The sequence below is a fragment of the Diospyros lotus genome, chromosome 5, assembly GCF_014633365.1.
Source record: "Diospyros lotus cultivar Yz01 chromosome 5, ASM1463336v1, whole genome shotgun sequence".
Classification (NCBI taxonomy): Eukaryota; Viridiplantae; Streptophyta; class Magnoliopsida; order Ericales; family Ebenaceae; genus Diospyros; species Diospyros lotus.
Window position 1 is genome coordinate 11246410 of NC_068342.1, and position 21931 is coordinate 11268340.

The 21931-nt window shown below is 36.9% G+C and overlaps 1 protein-coding gene across 5 annotated transcripts; it reads left to right on the forward strand.

Moving 5' to 3' along the window:
* Positions 1–323: 323 nt before the first annotated feature.
* On the forward strand, positions 324–20381 carry LOC127801757 (transposon Tf2-1 polyprotein). 5 transcript variants are annotated; one of them, XM_052337142.1, is made up of 7 exons: positions 325–615; positions 2573–2611; positions 7146–7283; positions 15543–15682; positions 15809–15918; positions 17860–17954; positions 19707–20381. In XM_052337142.1, the coding sequence occupies exons 1-7, from the start codon at positions 475–477 to the stop codon at positions 20100–20102; spliced, it is 1059 nt and encodes a 352-aa protein (XP_052193102.1). In that variant the 5' UTR covers positions 325–474; the 3' UTR covers positions 20103–20381. The 5 variants fall into 5 exon arrangements, 3 of the variants coding, with proteins under 3 accessions (XP_052193103.1, XP_052193102.1, XP_052193101.1); XM_052337143.1 differs by lacking the exon at positions 7146–7283 and having other exon boundaries at positions 324–615; XR_008023180.1 differs by lacking the exons at positions 325–615; positions 2573–2611; positions 15543–15682; ... (1 more) ...; positions 17860–17954; positions 19707–20381 and adding exons at positions 7576–14843; positions 14925–15536 and having other exon boundaries at positions 7151–7283.
* The last annotated feature ends 1550 nt before the right edge of the window (positions 20382–21931 follow it).

A 21931-nucleotide genomic window follows, 5' to 3' on the forward strand; every position in this document is an offset into this window, starting at 1 on the left:
CATAAAAGATTATTGACATTATTTTATATTATTTGACAATTAAAATAAAACTTGTTGACTTAAGTAAAATAAATATAAATTAGAGATCTTCAAAAAAAAAATTACAAACCATTAATAATAGACCACACAAATCGGGGATAAAGTGGTTTGATAGGTCTGTGTTATTGTTTTTTATATTAGACGAGGAGTGAGAAATAGATGGAAATGGTAAAATTATAATTTTATAGTTGTTTTGAAAATTCTCAGAGTCAGAGGGGGTGTCCATTGAATTTTGCCAAAACTGGGGCCACGTGAACGTAATTTACAGAAAAGGACACGAGAGGCAACGGGCAGTGGAGTGTTCATATTTCACGAGGATGCACGAAGGTGGGCATTGACATCCCGGCGGCAATAGAACTGTTCGTTCCCTCAGATATCCTAGACCGCAATAGCACGGCTCAACGCGAAGGCGGAGCAATTAATCAAACAAACAACATGGCAGAAGACGAAGAAGTGGCGATGGAAGTTGAGGCAGTGGAAGCAGTGTACGGAGACGATTGCGTTGTTCTTCAATCGCACCCTCCTCGTCTCCACCTTCACGTCAAGCCCCGGACCGCGGATGTCTCCTCCCAGCAGGTCCCCTATAATCTAAACTTCTCTGTCTATACGTGTATACCCAATTCATGCTCACTTCTCTCGCGTATCCGTAGTGGGTTGTGCATTTTGATTAGTTAACCACAATCACAGTATGGAATATTTTTAGGGTGTTCTGTTAATTTGATGGAAAATAATTTATCTGCCAGAATCTGCGATGAAAGTATTAGCCACTTTATCTGTACCAAAGTGATGGAATTCAAGATCGTGCTTCATTACGCTTTATTTGGTTCCAAAATGGTATACGAAGGGTCTAATTCCATTATTGGGTATTTGCTGTGTTAGGCTCTATCAATTTAAAGAGGCCATGCGGTTTCTAACGACTAGAACTCTTATACTAGAGACGTGAATTATAGTTTTTGAAGTTTGAAGTGAATACTGTTTGGTATGTAGGATAGTTGAACGTTTCCTCTATTTTACTTGCGGTATTGGCAATATCATGACTTTATTGTAAATTTGTAATTACTTGGAGAGAGCCTTGACTTATTAAGTAGTAGTTAGTGGTGAGAAACTCATGTAGGATATCAAAGAAAATTGATAGTGGTTTTGATCTAAATCCACATGAATGAATGGAAACAAATATGTCATTTGTACCAAATACTCTTCTATGGGGAGCAAAGCCTTTTAGCGATTATCCTTGCACAGTCTAGTTACTAAGGGCTAAAAGCTATTTTTTCAATTAAGTTTCTTCTTCATATTGTATCCCAAAGTAGCCTAAAATGAATGGATTCAGTAAATCATGCAGAAGCACATTTGAAATAATAGCCTGAGTTGAGTAATTTATATTGGAACTCATATATAAAACTTTAACTCATGCATGGACTAATTATGAAAAAGGCTTGCAGCTCTATGTTGATGTAAACTTTATTTGATTTGGTTTTTTAAAGTGTTTATCATGCGTAAATTTAATAAAACTCTTTTTTCTAGGTTAATAAAACTTTGTAGAGTTCTTTACATGTTTGCAAAATACCCCACACCAAAAACCAATGTAACTCCTTAAACTGAATCCCCTAGAAATAATACCAAAATTATTAGGATAACAAAAGCTCCAAAATCAATCAACGAATCCTGCCAATGTTAGAGACCCACTCTCTCTCTCTCTCTCTCTCTACCTTCACATTCAATCATAACAATCTACACAACCGTTGCTTAAATCAAATAATAACACGAGGAAAACAAGATTTTGAATTGGATTTTAAAGAAAATCCTTATCTCACAACCTTGCTAAATCAAGCACCCAAGACCAAAAAAAGGGAGGTGAAGAAAATAAAAAAAGTGAGCTTGAGGTTTCCTTCTTGTGTGTTATCAGTAGCTGATCGAAGTTATGGTGATGGCCTGTGAAGGCAAGAGGATTGTAAGCTTGGTGGCTTCAAGAATGGATGGGAGAGGTAGATGGAAGAGGGATGTGGATTTTGTTTGGAATGGAGAAAAAAAAGGAGAAAAGAAAAGATAGGGAAAGAAGACAAAGGAAAAAGTGAATCTAAAATAAGAATATCAACCAGATGTGCCTTTCACAGGCCCAAAACTTTGGGCTAAAAATGCCCCCCCCCCCCCCACGCACAAAAAAAAAAAAAAAAAAAAAAAAATTGGCTCAAAGAAGAGAAAGGGTCACAGAAATGGGTAAAAAACAACAAAATTCTGGCTTGTTATATCTATACTACAATGGGTATAATTTTAAAAGCTTTTACATTCCAAACAGATGACAGTAAAAGAAGAAAGCTATTTCCATCACTTACTGACATGACCTCTATTGCTATGGCAAGATTATGTTGGAAGTACAAGGTAGAAGCAACACTCATTTTGTCAACATATATTCTCAGATCAATCTCTCTTTCTCCATGTCTATGTATGTATATATATTTGGCTTATATCTGCCTGTTTCTGTTTCTTCATTGGTGATGATCAAATATTTGCTGCTTCTTCATTATTTACTTTGCAGTTTGTGGAAGCAGTTCTTGAGATACAAGCTGGTTCCCAGGTAATCTGTAGCATAAATATATCAAGATCTGCCATTATTGCTTCAGAATACAGTTATTTTTTAATATATTGTCTTGCATTCACATTTTGTTAGTTAAGGTCTTTGTTCTTCTCTTCAATTAGTATCCAAAATAGTGATACCTGAAAGTTGGTTCAGACTGGCACTGTTATTTTATGACTTCATTCTAGATATTGTGGGAGGTTGGTCGATAACTTTTAGATTTGCTACAAACCAAGCATTAGCTTGGGCCTGGTTCCTTTGTCACTCTTTACCCATTCATTTTTGCCTTTTGGTTTGTTTTCTTTATTAGACACTGTTTCCTTGCAAGTTGTACTTTTGTTTTTCCTGAAAGATGAGAAAAGATTTGTTTGGGGAGAAAATCTGGGAAGTTCCCTTGCAACATATATTTCTTTGGTTTACAACATCTAATGTTCATTTTGATGGACGAGGTTAGCTGATAAAAGACTGCAATTTTTTTCATCTAGCAATTTCATTTTTTTTTTCAAGATAAGTATTTTATTAGAATTTTGTATAATTACAACAATAACAAAAAACTATCCTATCTCACCAATCGTCTCTATTGCTGACCATTTATTTAGTGGGGCCACTATAAACCACGTCATGTCTAAAGAGTTGTTCACAAAGATTTTTTGATGTTCCTTTATCTCTTTTACCATAAATGTCTTGCTCCAACCCGCTTTCCTCACAGGTATATCTGTTGGTTTTCATCTACATTTTCAAAACATTTCTAATTTTGTCCTTTTCTTGTATGCCTGTAAATCTATTAACATCCTTAACTCATTCACACATATTTTGAACTTCTTGGTGCTTAATTGCCCAACATTCCACGTAATACAATAATGTTGGTCTTATAACCATCTAAGAAAGCAAACAGAATCATTTGGTCGTCCTTTTCTATTTTACCAAAAGTTGTAGTTTGCAAATTGAATGGTTAATGGATGATAGTTAACTATCTTTTTCTTGGAAACAGACATTTTTGAAGTTGCATTGGCCATTATTTTAGTTTCCACTCAATTGCTTCCAGTCAAATGTATTGTAGTTTCCACTCATTTGTTTTCGCTTTCTATTTTTCTATCTTTCTTCCTCTCTGTTTCTTTTTTTTTGGCTCAGCTTGGTTTCTAGTTCTCTTTCTTTTGTTTTTTGGCCTTTGAACATTTTTTAAAGAATAATGGGTAAACATTTGGTATTTTCCGAAGCTAACTTATTTGTGCTATACTTATAGATGCAAGTAGTTTTTCATATTTTATTTGCTTCTTTTTCTAATTATAGATACATATCAAATTGCGTATAAACTTGTATATTTAGTGTACATTGAAATAATTTTGGTCAAATATATATGCATATCTTTGTCAAATTTCATTCAATAGCTTTTTTATTGGTGAGTTTGATTCAACAAAATGTTGCCATTTGGAATTTAATATTTCAGTATGCCCCTAATTATTAGATAATAATAGGACTTTCTCCAATGGCCAAGACTACTTTCTTTCTGGGGTTGGGGTTTGGTCGTTTTTGCACGTAGCCTTACCCTTGCTTTGTGAAGAGGCTGTTTGTATCACAAAGGAGCTACCTGACCATTACCATCAAGACTCGCTCTCTTATTAGATAATTAGAGAAAGAATATGAATTATTACTTGCTTCATACTTGCATTATTATTAGTACATGAGGAATTTTTAAAAATAATACAATTTCTAAACATGTTTAAAAAAAATTCTTCAATTTTGAAACTATTTAAGAAATAGCTGCAAATTTTTCCATGTTAGCATCACATGCTAGTGTGTTAATTTGATGGAACAAACTTGCTTTTGGCACGAGCGAGTTACTGTGGAACTGACTCCTCCCAGATTCTACAGTGCAAGGCTGCCTTGCACTGTAATGCAAGGGCCAAGCTTGCTTTTAGCCTTGTGTAATGCATCACAAGAGGGGCTGCCTGGGAAAAGTGGAACTCACTCCTGTGAGGAGTCACAGTAAGGAGCAAGTTTTGTCTGGTTAAATTTCTCACACTGAGCCCACATCTAGCATGGACTGACATGGCAGAAAAAGTGTAATAGTTTGTTAATTAGTTTGGAAACCGTAGTATTTTGTTTAATTTTTTTTAAAAATTAGTTCATTATACCATTGTTTGGCTTATTTTACTTTTTCTTAACAATAGTGTAAATTCTTAATTAGAGTATATTGTACATAAAGTTTTTGTTATTATTCTACTTTTATTAGTTTTTAATTTTTATTATGTCACATTTAAATTTGTAAATCAAAATTGCATGCCAACAAACATTTAGTTTTATTTTTAATTTTCTCTAGCTATTTATTAAAATAATTTCGTATATCAGTTTATTTCAATCATGTCCCTCTTTAAACAGAAGTTTGAATCCACCATTTTATTTCAATTATGACCCCAGTTAAAAAAAGTTCTAAATCCACCTGTCTCCAAGGATATAAAATGGGTGGATTTTGGAGAATGATGTAGTAGTTTTTTGTGATGGTAAATTTTAGTAGCTTTTATATTGTAGAGGCTCTTGTTTTCTTATGGTGAGAGCGAATATGATGGAAATTCCAGTAATTATTTGGTCTAGACTCTATGTTCTAGTGATCCACATGACTTCTTAACTGTGGCTGTGTCATCCATGAATTTATTGAGTCTAATTGGTTGTGATTAAGCACTATATTTTTGCTATTAGGACTATCCATGTATGTTAGGATCTTGACATTTTGGACTATGATTTATAGATATGGACCTGTTAGAGCAAAGATTTGATAACATAGATTGGTAGGATAAACTCAGCTGACCAAAATATATGTTTAACATATGTTGATGGATTGCCATTTTTATGAAGAAAAGAGGGGATGAGTAGAGGTGAGAAGTAGACAATTTGTACTTTATGAAGGCCACTGGATACAGGCTGGATAACAATTCATTTTCATGGCAGGCTAGTGGAGTTTTGTTCTGTGCGTATATATATATATTATTGTACAAATAGACGAACTTTTTAGACCATAAACAATTACTGGCTTCACTCTTTACATTTGATAAACCAACAGAAGAGGCGTCCACCTCTCCTTAATGAAACAATGTACTAGAAGGGGATCAACACTTTCCACTCCATAAGCATGTATGGAACCTACCACCTGCAGTCCTTGTAATACCCCAAGAGTCCAGAGAAGGGTAGTATATATCGAGGATAAGTAAGGAATGAAACAATACCAGCTGGATATCTTTTGGGCTAAATGTAGGTAAAGAACTCCCGGGTTAAGCGTGTTTGAGTTGGGGAAACTTAAGGATGGGTGATCCCTGGGAAGTTCGCGTAGGCCCAGCAAGGCAAGTTGTTTTGGTCATTCCTATCGCTCGATGCGGGATGTTACAGGTGGTATCAGAGCCAACCCTTGGTGAAGGCGGTCCGATGAGGGCGGGGAGTGGCGCCGGGGCTCAAGGGCCTGAACAAGGAGCGATTCCTGACAGGCTTCTAGGATGGAAGCCTCCAAAGGGGAGAGTTGAGACTAGTTGTAAGGTCGTATGACGAGCACGTCATGTCATGACCTTAGGAGTAATAAATGGGCATTATTGTAATAGGGTATAATAGTTAGTTAGGAATATTTTACAAGTTGTTAGAAGCACATGAGTGCTGTTAGGATATTGTTAGAAATTAGTTAAACATCTAGCTATGCCTATAAAAAGGCCAATTGTAAGAGGAGAAGGATATGGTTGAATTAAATGAATGAAATCTGATTCTCTCTCTACAATTTCTCTACAATCTCCCTCTCATTTTCTCTCTACTTCCCTCCCTCATTTCTCTCTACATTCTTTCCCATTTCTGTCCATTTCTTCCTCTCAAATATTATGTTTTTGATTCTATTCATCAGCACCTTTCGATTGTCATTCCAACCCTAGGCTAAACCCTAGGTTCATGACATGTCATGTGCTCAAGGGGGGGATAATACCTCAAGAGCCTAGAGAATAGTAGTATATATCGAGGATAAGTAAAGAAGGAAATAACACTAGCTGGGTACCTTTTGGGCTGAATGTAGGCAAAGAAATCTTGAGTTAAGCGTGCTTGAGTTAGAGAAGCTTAAGAATGGGTGACCCTTGGGAAGTTCGCGTAGGCCCATCAGAATAAGTTGTTTTGGTCCTTCCTCGCTCGATACGGGATATTACAATCCTCTTTGTGCAGCTTGGTCCTTTTGGAGGGAAACAAATTGAGGCCTTTCCTACATCAAGACCTTGATTCATTGTTTGAAAGGAACCTCCCTCCATCCCTTCCATTCTCTCTCTATCTCTCGTTTTTGAGTGGATATTGCATTTTCTTTTTTCTTTTTCTTTTTGTGGGTTCTTGTATATGCCTATGGATAAGTAGGCTTTTATCTTTATTTTCTTTTGAAACGTCACACAAGGTTTGTCTTCTTTCTGATTGTTTATCTTTTAATGGATTTCACTTGGTAAAAAAAGAAGCAGCTGGAACACTTTTTCAACCACTCAATTGCTTATTATGTTTGTGCTCATCTTTACCTTTTTCTTTGCAGTATCCAAAGGAACCACCTCATATTTATATAATAGAGTCCAAGGGCCTTGATGAACAGAGGCAACAGTATCTTAGAGATCGTATTCAGGACAAAGCTCGCGAACTGTCCTCTTGTTTAATGCTTGTAGCACTTTGTGAGGTAATTAGTGTACTACTCTTGTTCATATCTTCAACTGGTAAATTTAGATGTTGACTGCTTGGTTGAAAGATGAGTATATACTTGCTTTTACTTCATATTATTAATTACATCAGACTGCATACTTGTTTAGAGGAGCCTATTTTTAGGTAAACCAGCGTCATTCTCATTTCCACCCTTTTTAACTTTTTATTGTTTTCTGAAATTTTAGTTTAACATTGTGTTTATGATTCCATGGTGACTGATTAAATATACATACTCTGGTGGGTGCTTAATCCATATTTTTGTTTTGTAGCTTAGTGATGCGGTCACCAATCAAGACTCGGCCCAAAGCCGACCCGACCACGCCGGAATAATATTTTAATACTTCTTAAGTTTTAGAATTCTACTTGGTTTAGGATTCTACTTTATGTTATTTTAATACTTCTTAAGTTTTTAGAATTCTACTTGATTTAGGATTCAATTTCATGTTTCTACTTGATTTAGGATTCTACTTCATGTTGGATTAGGATTTATTTCTATTAGGATTTTAGTTGGATTTTGTTTTCCAAATATTAGATGGATTTGGATTAGCCAAATACTCTAAATATGCCTAGGATCTAGAGTTTGTAATCAAGTTTTTCTTAATCAAATTTCAGCAACCTATTTGGGTTTTCTTAGCAAAACAGTCTTGTTTTTGCGTCTTCTTGAAAGCCAAGTTTCGGCCATTGAAGTTTGCTCTTTCAAGGGTTTATTTTGGTGTGTTTTCTTCACACTCGCGCTACACGCTGCGTCAGGTGGTATCAGAGTGGTTAATCAACCAATCAGATGGCCAATCTTGAAGGTAATGGTAGCAATCAGCCTCATGAAGGTGATCAGGGGTTGTCCGCAGTTTGGAGAGCAATCGAAGAACAACGGGAAGTAACTCGTACTATCCAGCAACGATTGGAGCAACATAGCAACCAATTGGGCACCTTACTACGAGTTGATCATGACAGGAACCTGAATAATGGGGTGAATCAAGCCGGAGCGGGAAGACCACCTATTAATCATGTCCTTGTTAATCCTAGAAGACCAGTGATTGAAGATAGCGATGAAGAGGATGATTTTGGTCGAGCAATAGCTAACCCTGATGGTAGAGGGGTTAGGAGGAATGCGCATCAGCACAACTACTGGGGCAACGATGAGTATAAACTAAAAGTTGATATTCCCACCTTTAGTGAAGATCTTGATATTGAGGGGTTCCTGGATTGGATCACTGAGGTTGACCGTTTTTTCGAATACATGGAGATCCCAGATGAACGACAAGTAAAGTTAGTGGCTTACAGGTTGAAGGGCGGTGCATCTGTTTGGTGGGAGCGATTAAGAGAAACGAGATTGAGGGAAGGCTGACAGCCAGTTCAGACATGGAGACGAATGAAGCAACTGTTAAGAGGTAGGTTTTTGCCCCCTGACTATGAACAATATATGTTTGAATCTTATCAAAGATGTGCACAGGGAATGAAGAGTGTGAATGAATATACCTCTGAGTTTTTACAATTAGCGGAGAGAAACCAATTGTCAGAAAGTGACAATCAACAAGCAGCTCGTTACTTGAATGGATTGAAGCTTGCTATTCGTGATAAAATTGGGGTTCAGATGGTTCTGAGTGTGCAAGAAGCAAGGAACTTAGCTTTAAAGGCTGAGTTAATGTTGAGTGAGAGATCTCGTAATGACAACTATCGTCGGTATAATGGGAATGAAAATAAACAACCAGCTTTTGATAAAGGCAAGTCGGTTCAAGGAGCGCAACCCTCCAATCCACCCCATACAGTCAACCCTAATAAGGCTACAACGGGGGGAAACATTCGAGGTACTACTTCTAATCTTCCAAAATCCCCTAATCCTTATGCAAAGCCTATTCTTTTAAAATGTTTCAAGTGCAATGAGGTTGAGCATCGATCTAGTGATTGTCCAAGGAGGAAAACAGTTAACATTGTAGAAAAGGAAGAGGAAGATGTTGCTAAAGAGGAAGTATATTGCGGGCTTGATGGGGAGGATGACGAAGAAGATTATGGACATGGGCAATATACCTGTGTAGTGAGGAAGTTAATGCTATCTCAAAAGAATGATGATACTACTCAACGGCATAAGCTTTTTCGCACGAGGTGTACGGCGAAAGGAAAAATCTTTGAGTTGATTATTGATAGTGGAAGTCAGGAGAACATCATAGGAAGAGACGTGGTGACAAAGATGTAGTTAACTTCTAAAAAACATCCAAGCCCTTACATGATTGGATGGATCAAAGAAGTTGGTGGCATACATATGGATGAACGTTGCAGGGTGCCTTTCTCTATTGGTAAGTACTCCGATGAAGTCTATTGTGATATTGTTGATATGGATGCTTGCCATATTTTATTTGGGAGGCCTTGGCAATTTGATGTGGATGCTAAGCACTCGGGTAGGAAGAACACATATCAGCTTGAGAAAAAAGGTGTGCGTTATACTTTGTTACCCATAGTGGAAAAGAATCAAACCAAAGCTTCTAAAGTGGAGGGGCGAAATTTTCTTACCATTACACATAAATAGGGTTGGCAATGGTTCGGTTTGGTTTCGGTTTTTGTCAAAACCATAACCAAACCAAACTTAAATTACTAAAACCAAAACCAAACCATTACCCATTTGGTTTTAAAAATTTAAAACTATAACCAAACCATTCGGTTTCGGTTTGGTTTCGGTTTAACCATGGTTTTTTTAGTTTAATCCATATCAACAAACAAAGACAAATAGCATTCATAAATTTTTTTGATAATTTCACAACAAATAAAGATAAATTCTAATAAAGTTACCTTATTCTTGCATAAAGTTACAAAACTTATTGGATATAAAATCACATTTCCAAACCTACAATTGTTAAAATCAATAAATTAATATATGCATAATTAAATTGTAATTTAAGCTAAAAAAAATTAGCTACGAAAATTAATTCCTTCATCAACAACATTAATATATTCTTCGTAAATTGATGCATATCCATCTGAAATGAATGAGCTAACTCCATCTAACAAAATTATAAATATAAAAAATAAATTAATATGAAGAGAGATGAGGTAGAGAGCGAGAGGCAGCGAGGGTGAGAGAGATTGAGGGTGAGCGAGAGCAAGAGGGGCCGAGCCCTAGCGAGAGCAAGAGAGATCTAGCGAGGGCGAGTGAGAGCAAGAGAGATGCAGAGAGCTAGGGCGATTGGCGAGCTCGCGCGGAGGAGCAAGAGAAATGAGGCAGAAAAGGTGAGAGAGATTGAGGGCAAGCGAGAGCAGGGTCCGAGCCCTAGCAAGAGCAAGAGAGATCCAGCGAGGGCGAGCGAGAGCAAGAGACATGCAGAGAGCAAGGGCGAGGGCAGGCGGACGAGCGAGAGGCAGCGAGGGTGAGAGAGAGTGAGAGTGAGGTTGAGAGATGAAGGAGAAGAGAAGGGGAGAAGGGTTTGCAAGCAAGGCAATTGGGTTGGGGTGGGCTAGCCTCAGGTAGGCTAGGCTCAGGTGGGCGGGGTTGTATATAATATATATTATATATACATATTATACATATTATATATATATATTCGGTTCGGTTCGGTTACCCACCATTCGGTTCGGGTTTTGGTTTGGTTTTAGTGAAAACCATAACCAAACCATACCCATTAAAACAATGTTCGGTTTTTCCCCGAACCAAACCATTATCCAGTCAAACGGTTTTTAACTGCGTTGACCGGTTCGGTTTCGGTTCAATTCCCCACGGTTTCGGTTGCAATTGCCATCCCTACACATAAACACACTGAGTTTGTGAGGGAGTGTAAGGATACTCGAGAGGTTCACTTATTGGTTATCAAGGGAGAGAGTGTGAGTGAGCTACTGAAGGTGAATCAAATTCCAGTGGAGGTGCAGGGATTGTTGGAGGAATTTCATGATGTGGTTCCTGAGGAGTTGCCTAATGAGCTACCTCCTATGAGAGATATTCAACACCACATTGACTTGGTTCCTGGTGCTAGCTTGCCTAACCTACCACACTACAGGATAAGTCCTAGGGAGAATGAGATTTTGCGTGAGCAGATAGAGGAATTGTTGAGAAAAGGGCATATTCAGACTAGCATGAGTCCATGTGCAGTGCCAGCATTATTGACACCAAAGAAAGATGGGAGTTGGAGGATGTGTGTTGACAGTAGAGCCATCAACAAAATTACTATTGGGTACAAATTTCCAATTCCTTGGCTCGACGACATGCTTGATCAACTTGATGGGGCTGTGATTTTTACCAAAATTGATCTTAGAAGTGGTTATCATCAAATCAGAATTCGACCTGGAGATGAGTGGAAGACAGCTTTCAAGACGAGAGATGGGTTGTTTGAGTGGTTAGTCATGCCCTTTGGACTAACCAATGCACCAAGCACTTTCATGAGACTAATGAACCAAGTATTACGCCATTTCATTGGTAAATTCGTTGTGGTGTATTTTGATGATATTTTGATATACAGTAAGTCTATTAATGAGCATGAGGGGCATATTCGAGAGGTGTTGAGTGTGTTGAGGAAAAACAAACTTTATGCTAATTTGAAGAAATGTACTTTTATGAGTGAGAGCTTGTTGTTCTTGGGCTTTGTTATAAGTAAAGAGGGCGTAAAGGTAGATGAGGAAAAAGTGCGAACTATTAGAGAGTGGCCAACTCCTAAAAATGTTAGTAATGTGCGAAGTCTCCATGGGTTAGCAACTTTCTATAGGCGGTTTATCAAACACTTTAGTAGTATTGTGGCTCCAATTACTGAGTGTTTAAAGAAAGGAAAGTTCCATTGGGGTGAAGAACAAGAGCAAAGTTTCACCTTGATAAAAGATAAATTATGTACCACTCATGTCTTAGCTTTGCCAAGCTTTGACAAATTGTTTGAGGTTGAGTGTGATGCGAGTGAAGTGGGTATAGGTGCTGTGTTGTCCCAAGAGAAGAGACCAATTGCATTTTTCAGTGAGAAGTTGTGTGAAGCCAGAAGAAAGTGGTCTACTTATGATAAGGAGTTTTATGCAGTAGTGAGGGCTCTTAAGATATGGGAACATTACTTGATTGCCAAAGAATTTGTTCTTTACACGGATCTCCAAGCTCTTAAGTACTTGAGTAGCCAAAGGTAATTGAGGAGTGATATGCATGCTAGATGGTCTGCTTTTATTGATAAATTTTCATATAAAATTGTACATAAGTCGGGACAGCATAATCGAGTGGCAGACGCTTTGAGTAGGCCTGTGGATTTGATCAAGACCCTTAGTGTTGAGATTGTTGGGTTTGAGTGCTTGAAAGAATTATATGCGACAGACAAGGATTTCAAACATGTATGGGAACAATGCATGTCTCAGCAACCATCAGGAGATTTCTATGTGCATGATGGGTTTCTCATGAAGGGAAATAAGTTGTGCATCCCTTGCACATCTCTTCGTGAGAAAATTATTCGGGATTTGCATGGTGGTGGCTTAGCAGGGCATCTTGGCAGAGACAAGACTATTGAAGCTGTTATGGGAAGGTATTATTGGCCAAGAGCAAGGAGAGATGTTTCTATTATTGTGGCGAGGTGTTATATATGTCAAATAGCTAAGGGGCACTCTTCTAACGCCGGTCTCTACATGCCATTGCCTGTTCCCAATGCTATTTGGGAAGATTTGTCTATGGACTTCGTGTTGGGTCTACTGCGAACCCAACGAGGCATGGATTCTATTTTTGTAGTGGTTGACAGGTTTTCCAAGATAGCGCACTTTCTTCCATACAAGAAGACGGTAGATGCAGTAGCTACAGCCAAACTGTTTTTCAAGGAGATTGTTAGACTACATGGAGTCCCTAAAACTATTACTTCGGATCGTGATACAAGGTTTTTGAGTCACTTCTGGATTACCTTGTGGAGAATGTTCGATTCTTCTTTGAATTTCAGTAGCATAGCACATCCCCAGACTGATGGACAAACAGAGGTGGTGAATTGTACCTTAGGAAATCTGATTCGCAGTGTTTGCAAAGACAAGCCAAGACAATGGGACCTAATCATAGCTCAAGCGGAATTTGCCTATAACAACGCCATGCATAGCTCAACAGGAAGATCACCATTCTCTATTGTATACATGAAAGTTCCTAATCATGCATTGGATTTGGTAAAATTACCAAAAGTACCAGGTTTCAGTGTTGCAGCTAGTGACTTAGCCGAACACGTTCAAGCAGTTCAGGAAGATGTCAAGCAAAAGTTGCACGAGGCGAATAAGAAGTACAAGGCAGCAGCTGACAAGCATAGGAAGCACAAGGTATTTGCGGTTGGAGATAAAGTCATGATATTCTTGAAGAAGGAACAGATTCCTACAAGACAACAGAACAAGCTCAAGCCAAAGAAGCATGGTCTTTACAAGATTACAAAGAAGATCAATGATAATGCTTATGTTATGGATTTGCCAAATCATATGGATATTTCCAAAACATTTAATGTTGCTGATCTTTCTTTGTATTTGTCGGACGTTGAGTTATCATACCCAGATCATAATTCGAGGACGAATTCTTCTCAAGTGGAGGTGAATGATGCGGTCACCAATCAAGACCCGGCCCAAAGCTGACCCGACCACGCCGGAACAATATTTTAATACTTCTTAAGTTTTAGAATTCTACTTGGTTTAGGATTCTACTTTATGTTATTTTAATACTTCTTAAGTTTTTAGAATTCTATTTGATTTAGGATTCAATTTCATGTTTCTACTTGATTTAGGATTTTACTTCATGTTGGATTAGGATTTATTTCTATTAGGATTCTAGTTGGATTTTGTTTTCCAAATATTAGATGGATTTGGATTAGCCAAATACTATAAATATGCTTAGGATCTAGAGTTTGTAATCAAGTTTTTCTTAATCAAATTTCAGCAACTTATTTGGGTTTTCTTAGCAAAACAGTCTTGTTTTTGCGTTTTCTTGAAAGCCAAGCTTCGGCCATTGAAGTTTACTCTTTCAAGGGTTTATTTTGGTGTGTTTTCTCCACACTTGTGCTACACGCTGCGTCACTTAGAGTATATCAGTTCACTGTGGAGTTTTGATCTGGCCGGTCTAAAATGAATGTGGAATGCAAAGTGTCAGTACTGTGAGTCCAAAGCTTTTCTTTTCCATGGGTAATAAGTATTTATACATAGGATGTGTTGGTTGGTTCGGCTTATTCTATGATATACTTGGGATATGTTGGTTAGTTGGGCATATTGGACACTCTTAGTCTTGTTCATCTCAACTCTCAGGTGAGTTCTAACTCAACAAAGAAAGAAATGGTCAAGATAATAGTTTGCTTCATAGTGAGTGTTGTTTCAAGTGATGAGAGATAATAAACTATAGTTTCTAGATGGAATTAAAGATATGCAAGCACTTTTTTGGTTGGCTTGAAATAAACTTATTCTTAAAATAGCAATCTTTGGTTATCAAGAAGGGAGGGAATCAAGAGAAAGAAGAGCAAAGGAGGTGGATGAAGGAGAACAAAAGGGGAGGAGATAGTGTTAATAATTCCTAAATGAACCAACCTTTAATGATGCAGCATATCAATGGAACAAGTATTCCTTCAGGCAAATTTATCTATATCATTTGGTGAGGCCTCTTGCCATTTAATATTTTTTTTGTAGCATCTTAATTTTTTTCTTTGATTGGTAAAATATGTATTATATATAGGTAAGAGGCCCAAGGGTTACCACCCATGTATAGAACAATTTGACAGGAAATTGATCTTCTCAATTCATCAATGCCCATGTGTACTCAGAAAACTCGGGAAAATCCAATTTGTGATTCAAGGTAGAATGAACTCAGCTCAAGAACCAAGCATGCAAAAGAGAACAATTTGACCTTAAACAGAGGACTCAACACTACCAGCAAAACTAGACTGTGGTCTCCCCCAAAAATTATAAAATATCATGAAGTACTAAGCCACCTTCTTCTATGGCCAATTCTAGCACCTCTCCATGACACCATAGCATCCACCAAAGCAGGTAATGTTCTTTTTTCTACAACAAATATCTTCAGATCTTGAACAATTTTGTCTTCTATGGAGGACTTTGTTGTCACTGAAAGATCTTTCATTTTGTTTGGATACAATGTTATAGATATCTTTTAATCCTGTGCTACGAATAAAATTCAGTACTCAATAGATCATATTCTGTTTGGTCATTACTGCCTGATTGAACCTGGTTATTGAATTTTTACATTATCAAATTTGCAAAATCTGAAAGAGCATATTGAATATACTGATGCTTACAAGTTTGGAAAATATTGATGTTCTAACCATATTATTAGGAAGCAATGGAAAGGTTATCTGGCATGAATCACCCAGATGGGAATTGTCCGTTGTGTTTGCTTCCATTGGTTGAAGAAGATGCTGATGATAATAAGTTGCCATTTATGAAGTTAATGTCTTGTTTTCATTGCTTTCATTGGTAACCTCTGGATCTTAGTCCTATTCTTTTACGTTTCTGTTTAATATTGTATACATGTTGATTTTTCTGTATGGACAGGTGTCTCTGGTTTTCAGTTTCATTAATTATTTCATTTTTTTTGGCTAGTGATTGTATTATACGGTGGTGGAATTGGCTGCAGTCTCAAAAAGAGACCAACCTTGCTAGTTCATCAGTTGCATTGCTGCGTGCTTCCAGGGATATGGTAAATCAACAAGGTAATCCAAAAACTCCTGAATGGTTGAAACTAGTTTTCTGTGCATGACTGGATAGCTTGTGGTAGGATTTTTTTAATTATATAAACTCTTTGATTGGCCCTTTTGATAGCCTAACATGGCATTTGACATTAGGTTGTTGAGTTTTCATTAGCAGTTAAATGAATAAATTATTTTTTTTCTTTTGGCTCAAGGTGATTTTGTTTGTTTGACTTTGGTGTTCCACAATATGTGGTTCTCCTGCTTTACTATGTCAACTTGAGGGTTTGGATGCTATATAGAATCAAATGATTAATTCAGTTTCCACGGGTGTGAAAATAACATTCAGGCTGAATTTATGAACACTATCTTTTTCTTTTCCTTCCTTTTGTAGTATTCTCGTGCTTGCCATTGTCCAATGTAAATATGCTGAATTTATTTTTAGTATTCTTGTTTGCCACATGTTCCAGAAGGTAGCTATCATCCTTTTCATCCATAGTTCTGAAAGGCGATAGGCGCATCGAGGCGCAAAGGGTCCTGAAGCCTGAGGCGCGAGGCGCATGAGCCAAGGCACGCCATTGCGAAGCGAGACGCACATTTTAGAAAAAAACTCAAAATCTTGTAAAATCATAAACAACTGTCAAATTATCAATAATAACACATGCATGTCATTCATGATTTATCATCTTCAAATTCTAAACTAACAACATCAAAGTTGATTTATTCATTATGCAAATTCTAAATTAGAAATATCATCAAAGTTTAAACTCAAAGTCTCAAACTCAAACAAGTACCAATCATCATGCAAAGTTCTAAACAAATACATAAACACTACAAGTCTACAATCAATAAACACTACAAGTCCACAATCAATAAAGAAGTTTTAATCAATCATCATCAAGAAGATCATTAACATCAAGGTCAATATCTTCATTATACCCTTCAATCACCCCTTCATCTTCTTCTTCAGCCCAATTCTTCTCCCTCTTCCAAGTCTTCATCATCTTCGGTCTCTGTCTCACTTTTGCATGTACTCTCCAATATCTTATTTTGCTGATGGAGGACATTTTGGACAAGTTTTAATATTCCTAAAACCACCAACAAGATGTTGTTTCGCTTGAAATATGCCACTTTTTGGTACTTTACGACAAAATTTACATGTGGTGGTATTTCTATTATGAGGATCAGCTTCAAAATAATTCCATTCTGGGTCAGTTTTGGAAGTTGTCAACGACATTGACTGGGCTGCTACAACACAGTTCCAAATTCCACAAAATTCTCCAATCAACAAGAAAACAACAACCGTATAAAGAGAGGCGGGCGCGGCTTAACAACGAGAAGAGGAAGATCAGGCCGATCGACGGCTGGCATTAGAGAAGATGGGAGTTTCCGACGGCTGGACAGCTTGAGGAGGGTGTTTCTAGAGGCTCCCATGGTTTCGGTGGCTGGCTTGAAGGTCGAAAGGAGAGGGAGAAGATGGGAGTGACATCGGGAGGAAGATGGGAGTGACGAGCCGACCTACCGACTTGGGCTGCCCAGGTTTTAAATAAAACCTAGGTTTCATGAGGCGCGCCTCGCCATGCAAGGCGAGGGCCTCTCGGAAAACATGTCGCCTCAGCCCATTCAAGCGCCAAACTGGCGCCTTGTGTCTAGGTTCGCCTTTAACATCTATGTTTGCATCTATATAGTGCTGAAAATATTATGCTTTATCTGCAAGATTTTCTTCTGGTGGAGATCATCTTGCATGGAAGATGTACAAATTATCTACCTTTATCTCGATCACTGCAAATTGCAAAACATGTGTAGCATACATGCATTTCTGTTATGTTGTTATATGGCAGCTAGGGAAAGTAGCATTTATATGCTCTTGCTTTTAGAACCAGATATTGTGCTATTCTTTTTGGCAATAGTTATTCTGATAAGTATGTGTTTGGCTTGTTTGCATGGGCACGTATGGAATACCAGAAGAAATCACAGGTAGCTGTCCTGTTTGTCGCAGGGTTTTCCTTGCAAAGGACATTGAACATGTGCTTGACTTGGTTAGCGCTCATTCTGAGTTGGTATGTGATCATGTGCTAAACTTAACTAATGCAAGTTTGTCATTTTTATACTAATATTAGTTCAAGTTGCCTTGTGCAATTCATGAGCAAGATTTGATTTTTCGATTTATCTTATAAAATATATTCTGGCTTTCAGATGAATTAGAGCTATCTTTTCAGTTATAAAAAGAACAAAAATTAGAACCAATCGGATATGTTCATATGTGTTCTCAAATTTTTTGAGAGTATACAAGATGTTGATAGTAATGATAGGTACCTATTTTTTTTTGAAATGATTGGATAGTAAAATTTAGATAGAAAAATTACTAATACTTATTCTTACAACAATGTGGAAACTAGCAGTCTCCTTAACTTCGCTTGTCCTTTTTGTTTGTCTGCTTATCTGATCAGCAAAATACTACTTACTACTTTCATTATGTATTGTGGCTTTATGTTCTTGAATTATTCATTTATATAAAATAAAAAAGATTAAAACCCAAAGAAAATAAAAAAAGAACACATCAATTATTTTAGAAAGAAGGGGGAGATCACAAGTGGTTAGATAAATTTTCATTATGATGAAATGAAAAGTTATGCCAGAACCTTTAACAACTAACTAGATATTTCAAAAATGAGATGAGAATTGGGAAAAGTAGAGAAAAATATTATTTTCTATTTTAGAGCATGAACTATGTATAGAGTGAAGACATTATAACCTTAGAATTTGAGGGGGAGTATTTTTTTAGCAATGTTTAATTATAAAACCAACTAATAGGCATAAGAGCTCACTTTACCTTTTTCTTTTTGGTTGTCAGTAACATCAGAAAATTGAAAAAGTTGTGTCCAATTAATAAAAGTACTATCAAGCATGCCTTACTTTTTCACATCTTGGCTGTGGTTATACTATAAAATGAAATTTTCAGTTTTATAAGAAAAAAAGGGAACAAAACATTAATATATGGAATCTTTGAATCTCCTTGAATATGCATGCTCAGCCCACTTATTCTCCAAAAATGTGACTGATTGACATATTTTGGTTGCTCCAAACATGAAATTATAAAATCTTGAAGCAAACAGATGTTGTAAGTGCAGTCTGTAGTTGAGGCATGCTGATTCTGTAAGTGGGATTTACTACCCTGTCCGTATGTCTGTGGTTATAAAACCTATCAGTTATTTTCATCTTCTTTTCAGTAATGGACATTGTTTTTTTTTTTTATTGTTAGTGTTTGGGTCCTAAACTTTTGAGACAATGGATAGCTGAGGGTTCATGTGAATGTCTTTGGGCAGTTATCATGGTCAGCTCATAACATATTAATCAATTGTTTATTTCACATATATTGCCAATTTTTTTGTCTCACATGTGATTCATAAATGTGGTTCTGATTCTGAATTTAAGGAATTTTCAATTTAGGGTACTGGCAAATAAGCATTAGATCAACAATATGATGCCCTGTAAACAGCCATCAAGGTGAATAATTTTTTAGGACAATTTACATGTGGAGACTAAAAAATTAGTGATTATGTGTATGAGAGAAAAACACCTGCGCTCTTGGCATTCCTATCAACTATGACATAAAGGATTAAGCCATTCAATAGCAATCAGTTAAATTTAATAAAAAAGGAGAACACCTCAATAAGCTAGTTGGTTAATTTGTGAATTTTCTGTTGTTTAAAGCTTTAATATCTTACATAAAAATGATTGTTTGCATTTTTTTGAGTACCAACCAACCATATTAAGTGAACTTAAGCTATTTCTTTCACATTGATTGTCAGACGCAGAGTTGCAATGACGCTGAAGCAAATGAGGATGAGAACCTTCTTCAGGCAGATTCAGAGAAGATCAGAAGACAAAAATTTGAAGCCATCTTAAAACTGCAGCAGGAGAATAATGGCTTAATTGAGCCCAGAAAGGATCTAGTATTACAGCCGGGTATGTTTCTTCCACGGCCAATTCCACAGCCTACAGCTGTGTCAACCAAGGAAACAGCTGAGCAACGGCACACCGATCCTACCATCATTTCAGTAACTTCCGGGGGGTCTTCAAATAGACCTAGCACTAATGAGCACAGAAACTCAGGTATGAGGAAGCACCGAGGACAAAATTCAAGAAAGCAGATTAGTCAGTGGATTAAGAAGGAGAATGGGAATGCAGATTCAGGTTCTAGATAGAAATTCTTGATTTTTTGTTTTTAAATGCTTCTTTAGAATGGATGTTAATTGTAGTAGAAAACAACATTTCAAAGAAGGAAAAGGAAATTGTAGTAGAAATGTGCAGTAACTATGAAATTTGAAAAGGAGAAGGAGATATCTCTTCTTCTTTTTTTTCGCCAACCACTTTGTCGTATTTTTGTGGGCAAGGTCTGTCTCACAAAGAAAACTGTGTTGAATAATTTGCCTGTCCTGTATGATGTTGGTAACTATCTACAATTCAAATGTGACATTGTGAAATTTCTGTAATGTAGTTTATTTAATGCGTGATTGAACCTCTCATTAGCATCCAAAGGACCCTTTTTATCAATACCAACCACCCATTTGTCTTGGTCTCGCATTGTGTGTGATTTCAAGCTGGAGAGAAAGTGAGTGATTGTTATTGAATTCTAGGCCTTGGCATTTCATTTTGAAGTATTTTATCTTCGCCTTTAGTTTTCCCAGGTCAAGCTTGTTTGATTGGAGGCACAGTGCTTAGCTAGTGATTGAATAGAGCAACCAGTCAGTGACTGGTTGGTTTTGTTTGTACTGTTGCAATGAAATAGGTGGCTGTAGTTTGAGAAGGGGGGGTGGGCAAGTTGCTTTTATTTTGTTTTTCTCCTCTTTATTCTTCCTTGTCTCCTTCTGATTCGTTTACACCCAAGCTGCATTGTTTTATTCAAACTTGGCTATAAAACAAGGCAATTAATGAAGCATCTCTCTCTCTCTCTCTCTCTCTCTCTCTCTCTCTCAGAGGGTTGATTTTGTTCTTCTGCTCTTATTTGAATCCTGTCTGTTATATCTGAGATTAAATGTGATTTCCAAAATGGTAAAAGGTCCGGGTCGGGTCAGGCCAGCCCTGCTGCCCATTAAGATAAAGAGCCCCTAATGCAATTGATATGCATAATTGCTAATCCAGAATGATTTAATCATTTGCGATATGTTCTTTTCAAATCAAATCATCTATCATTTTGATTGAAAATTTTGCAAAGTGTCATTGTATTTTTTACTACCCCCCCCCCCCCCCCCCCAAAAAAAAAAAAAAGAAACCCTAAAAATAGAATTTTTATTACATATATAGTCAGCTTGTTGGAATTTGAATCGCATTGCCAAATCCCAAATAATAATTTGTCTTGAAGCCATAAGTACACAAGAGGCGAGGAGAAGTTCTGGACGGCAAAAAAGGACACCTCCTGAGAGCTTATTAATTGTCATCAACTTATTCCAAGCATAGCATTGCATTGCAACGGCATGCTTCTAAAATTCCAATAATTGGATTAAGAAGAGACTCCTAATTCTATACGATAAGCAATTAATGGCTTAAAGCCACTCTTCTAATTAATTGTTCTTTTGATATTTACCAAGAAAATATATTTATTATTTATTTTCGGGTAATTTAATTTACTGAACAAAATATTTCCTCTTCAAAATTATCTGAATCAATTGATTTATTTCTTTTTGATATTTACTCAACATTCGAATGTTTATATATAGGACAAAGCAGAGACAGAAGGATCAGAAGGCATTAACAAGAGAAGGCATTTGTTCTATATAGGACAAAGCAGAAGCGAAAGGCCAATCAATTACTTAGAACAATCAAATGAAAGCCAAGTTCTAATTTTATTAAGCCACGTCTAACTTTTATATATATACATATATATATGTAGTTGTAGTTCCCAAGTGAATTAATGCCCCAAAATGTAATCTTAGTGGCACGCATTAGGGACAGTCAAGACAGTGAAATCAAGCACTTAATTAGACGGCTAAAATTATATGTGAGATAATGACATCAAATATGCATGGATTGTACA

Bases quoted from the DNA above. Each gene is read 5' to 3' on its own strand.
- LOC127801757 (XM_052337141.1), top strand. From the start codon at position 12,401: ATGCATGCTAGATGGTCTGCTTTTATTGATAAATTTTCATATAAAATT.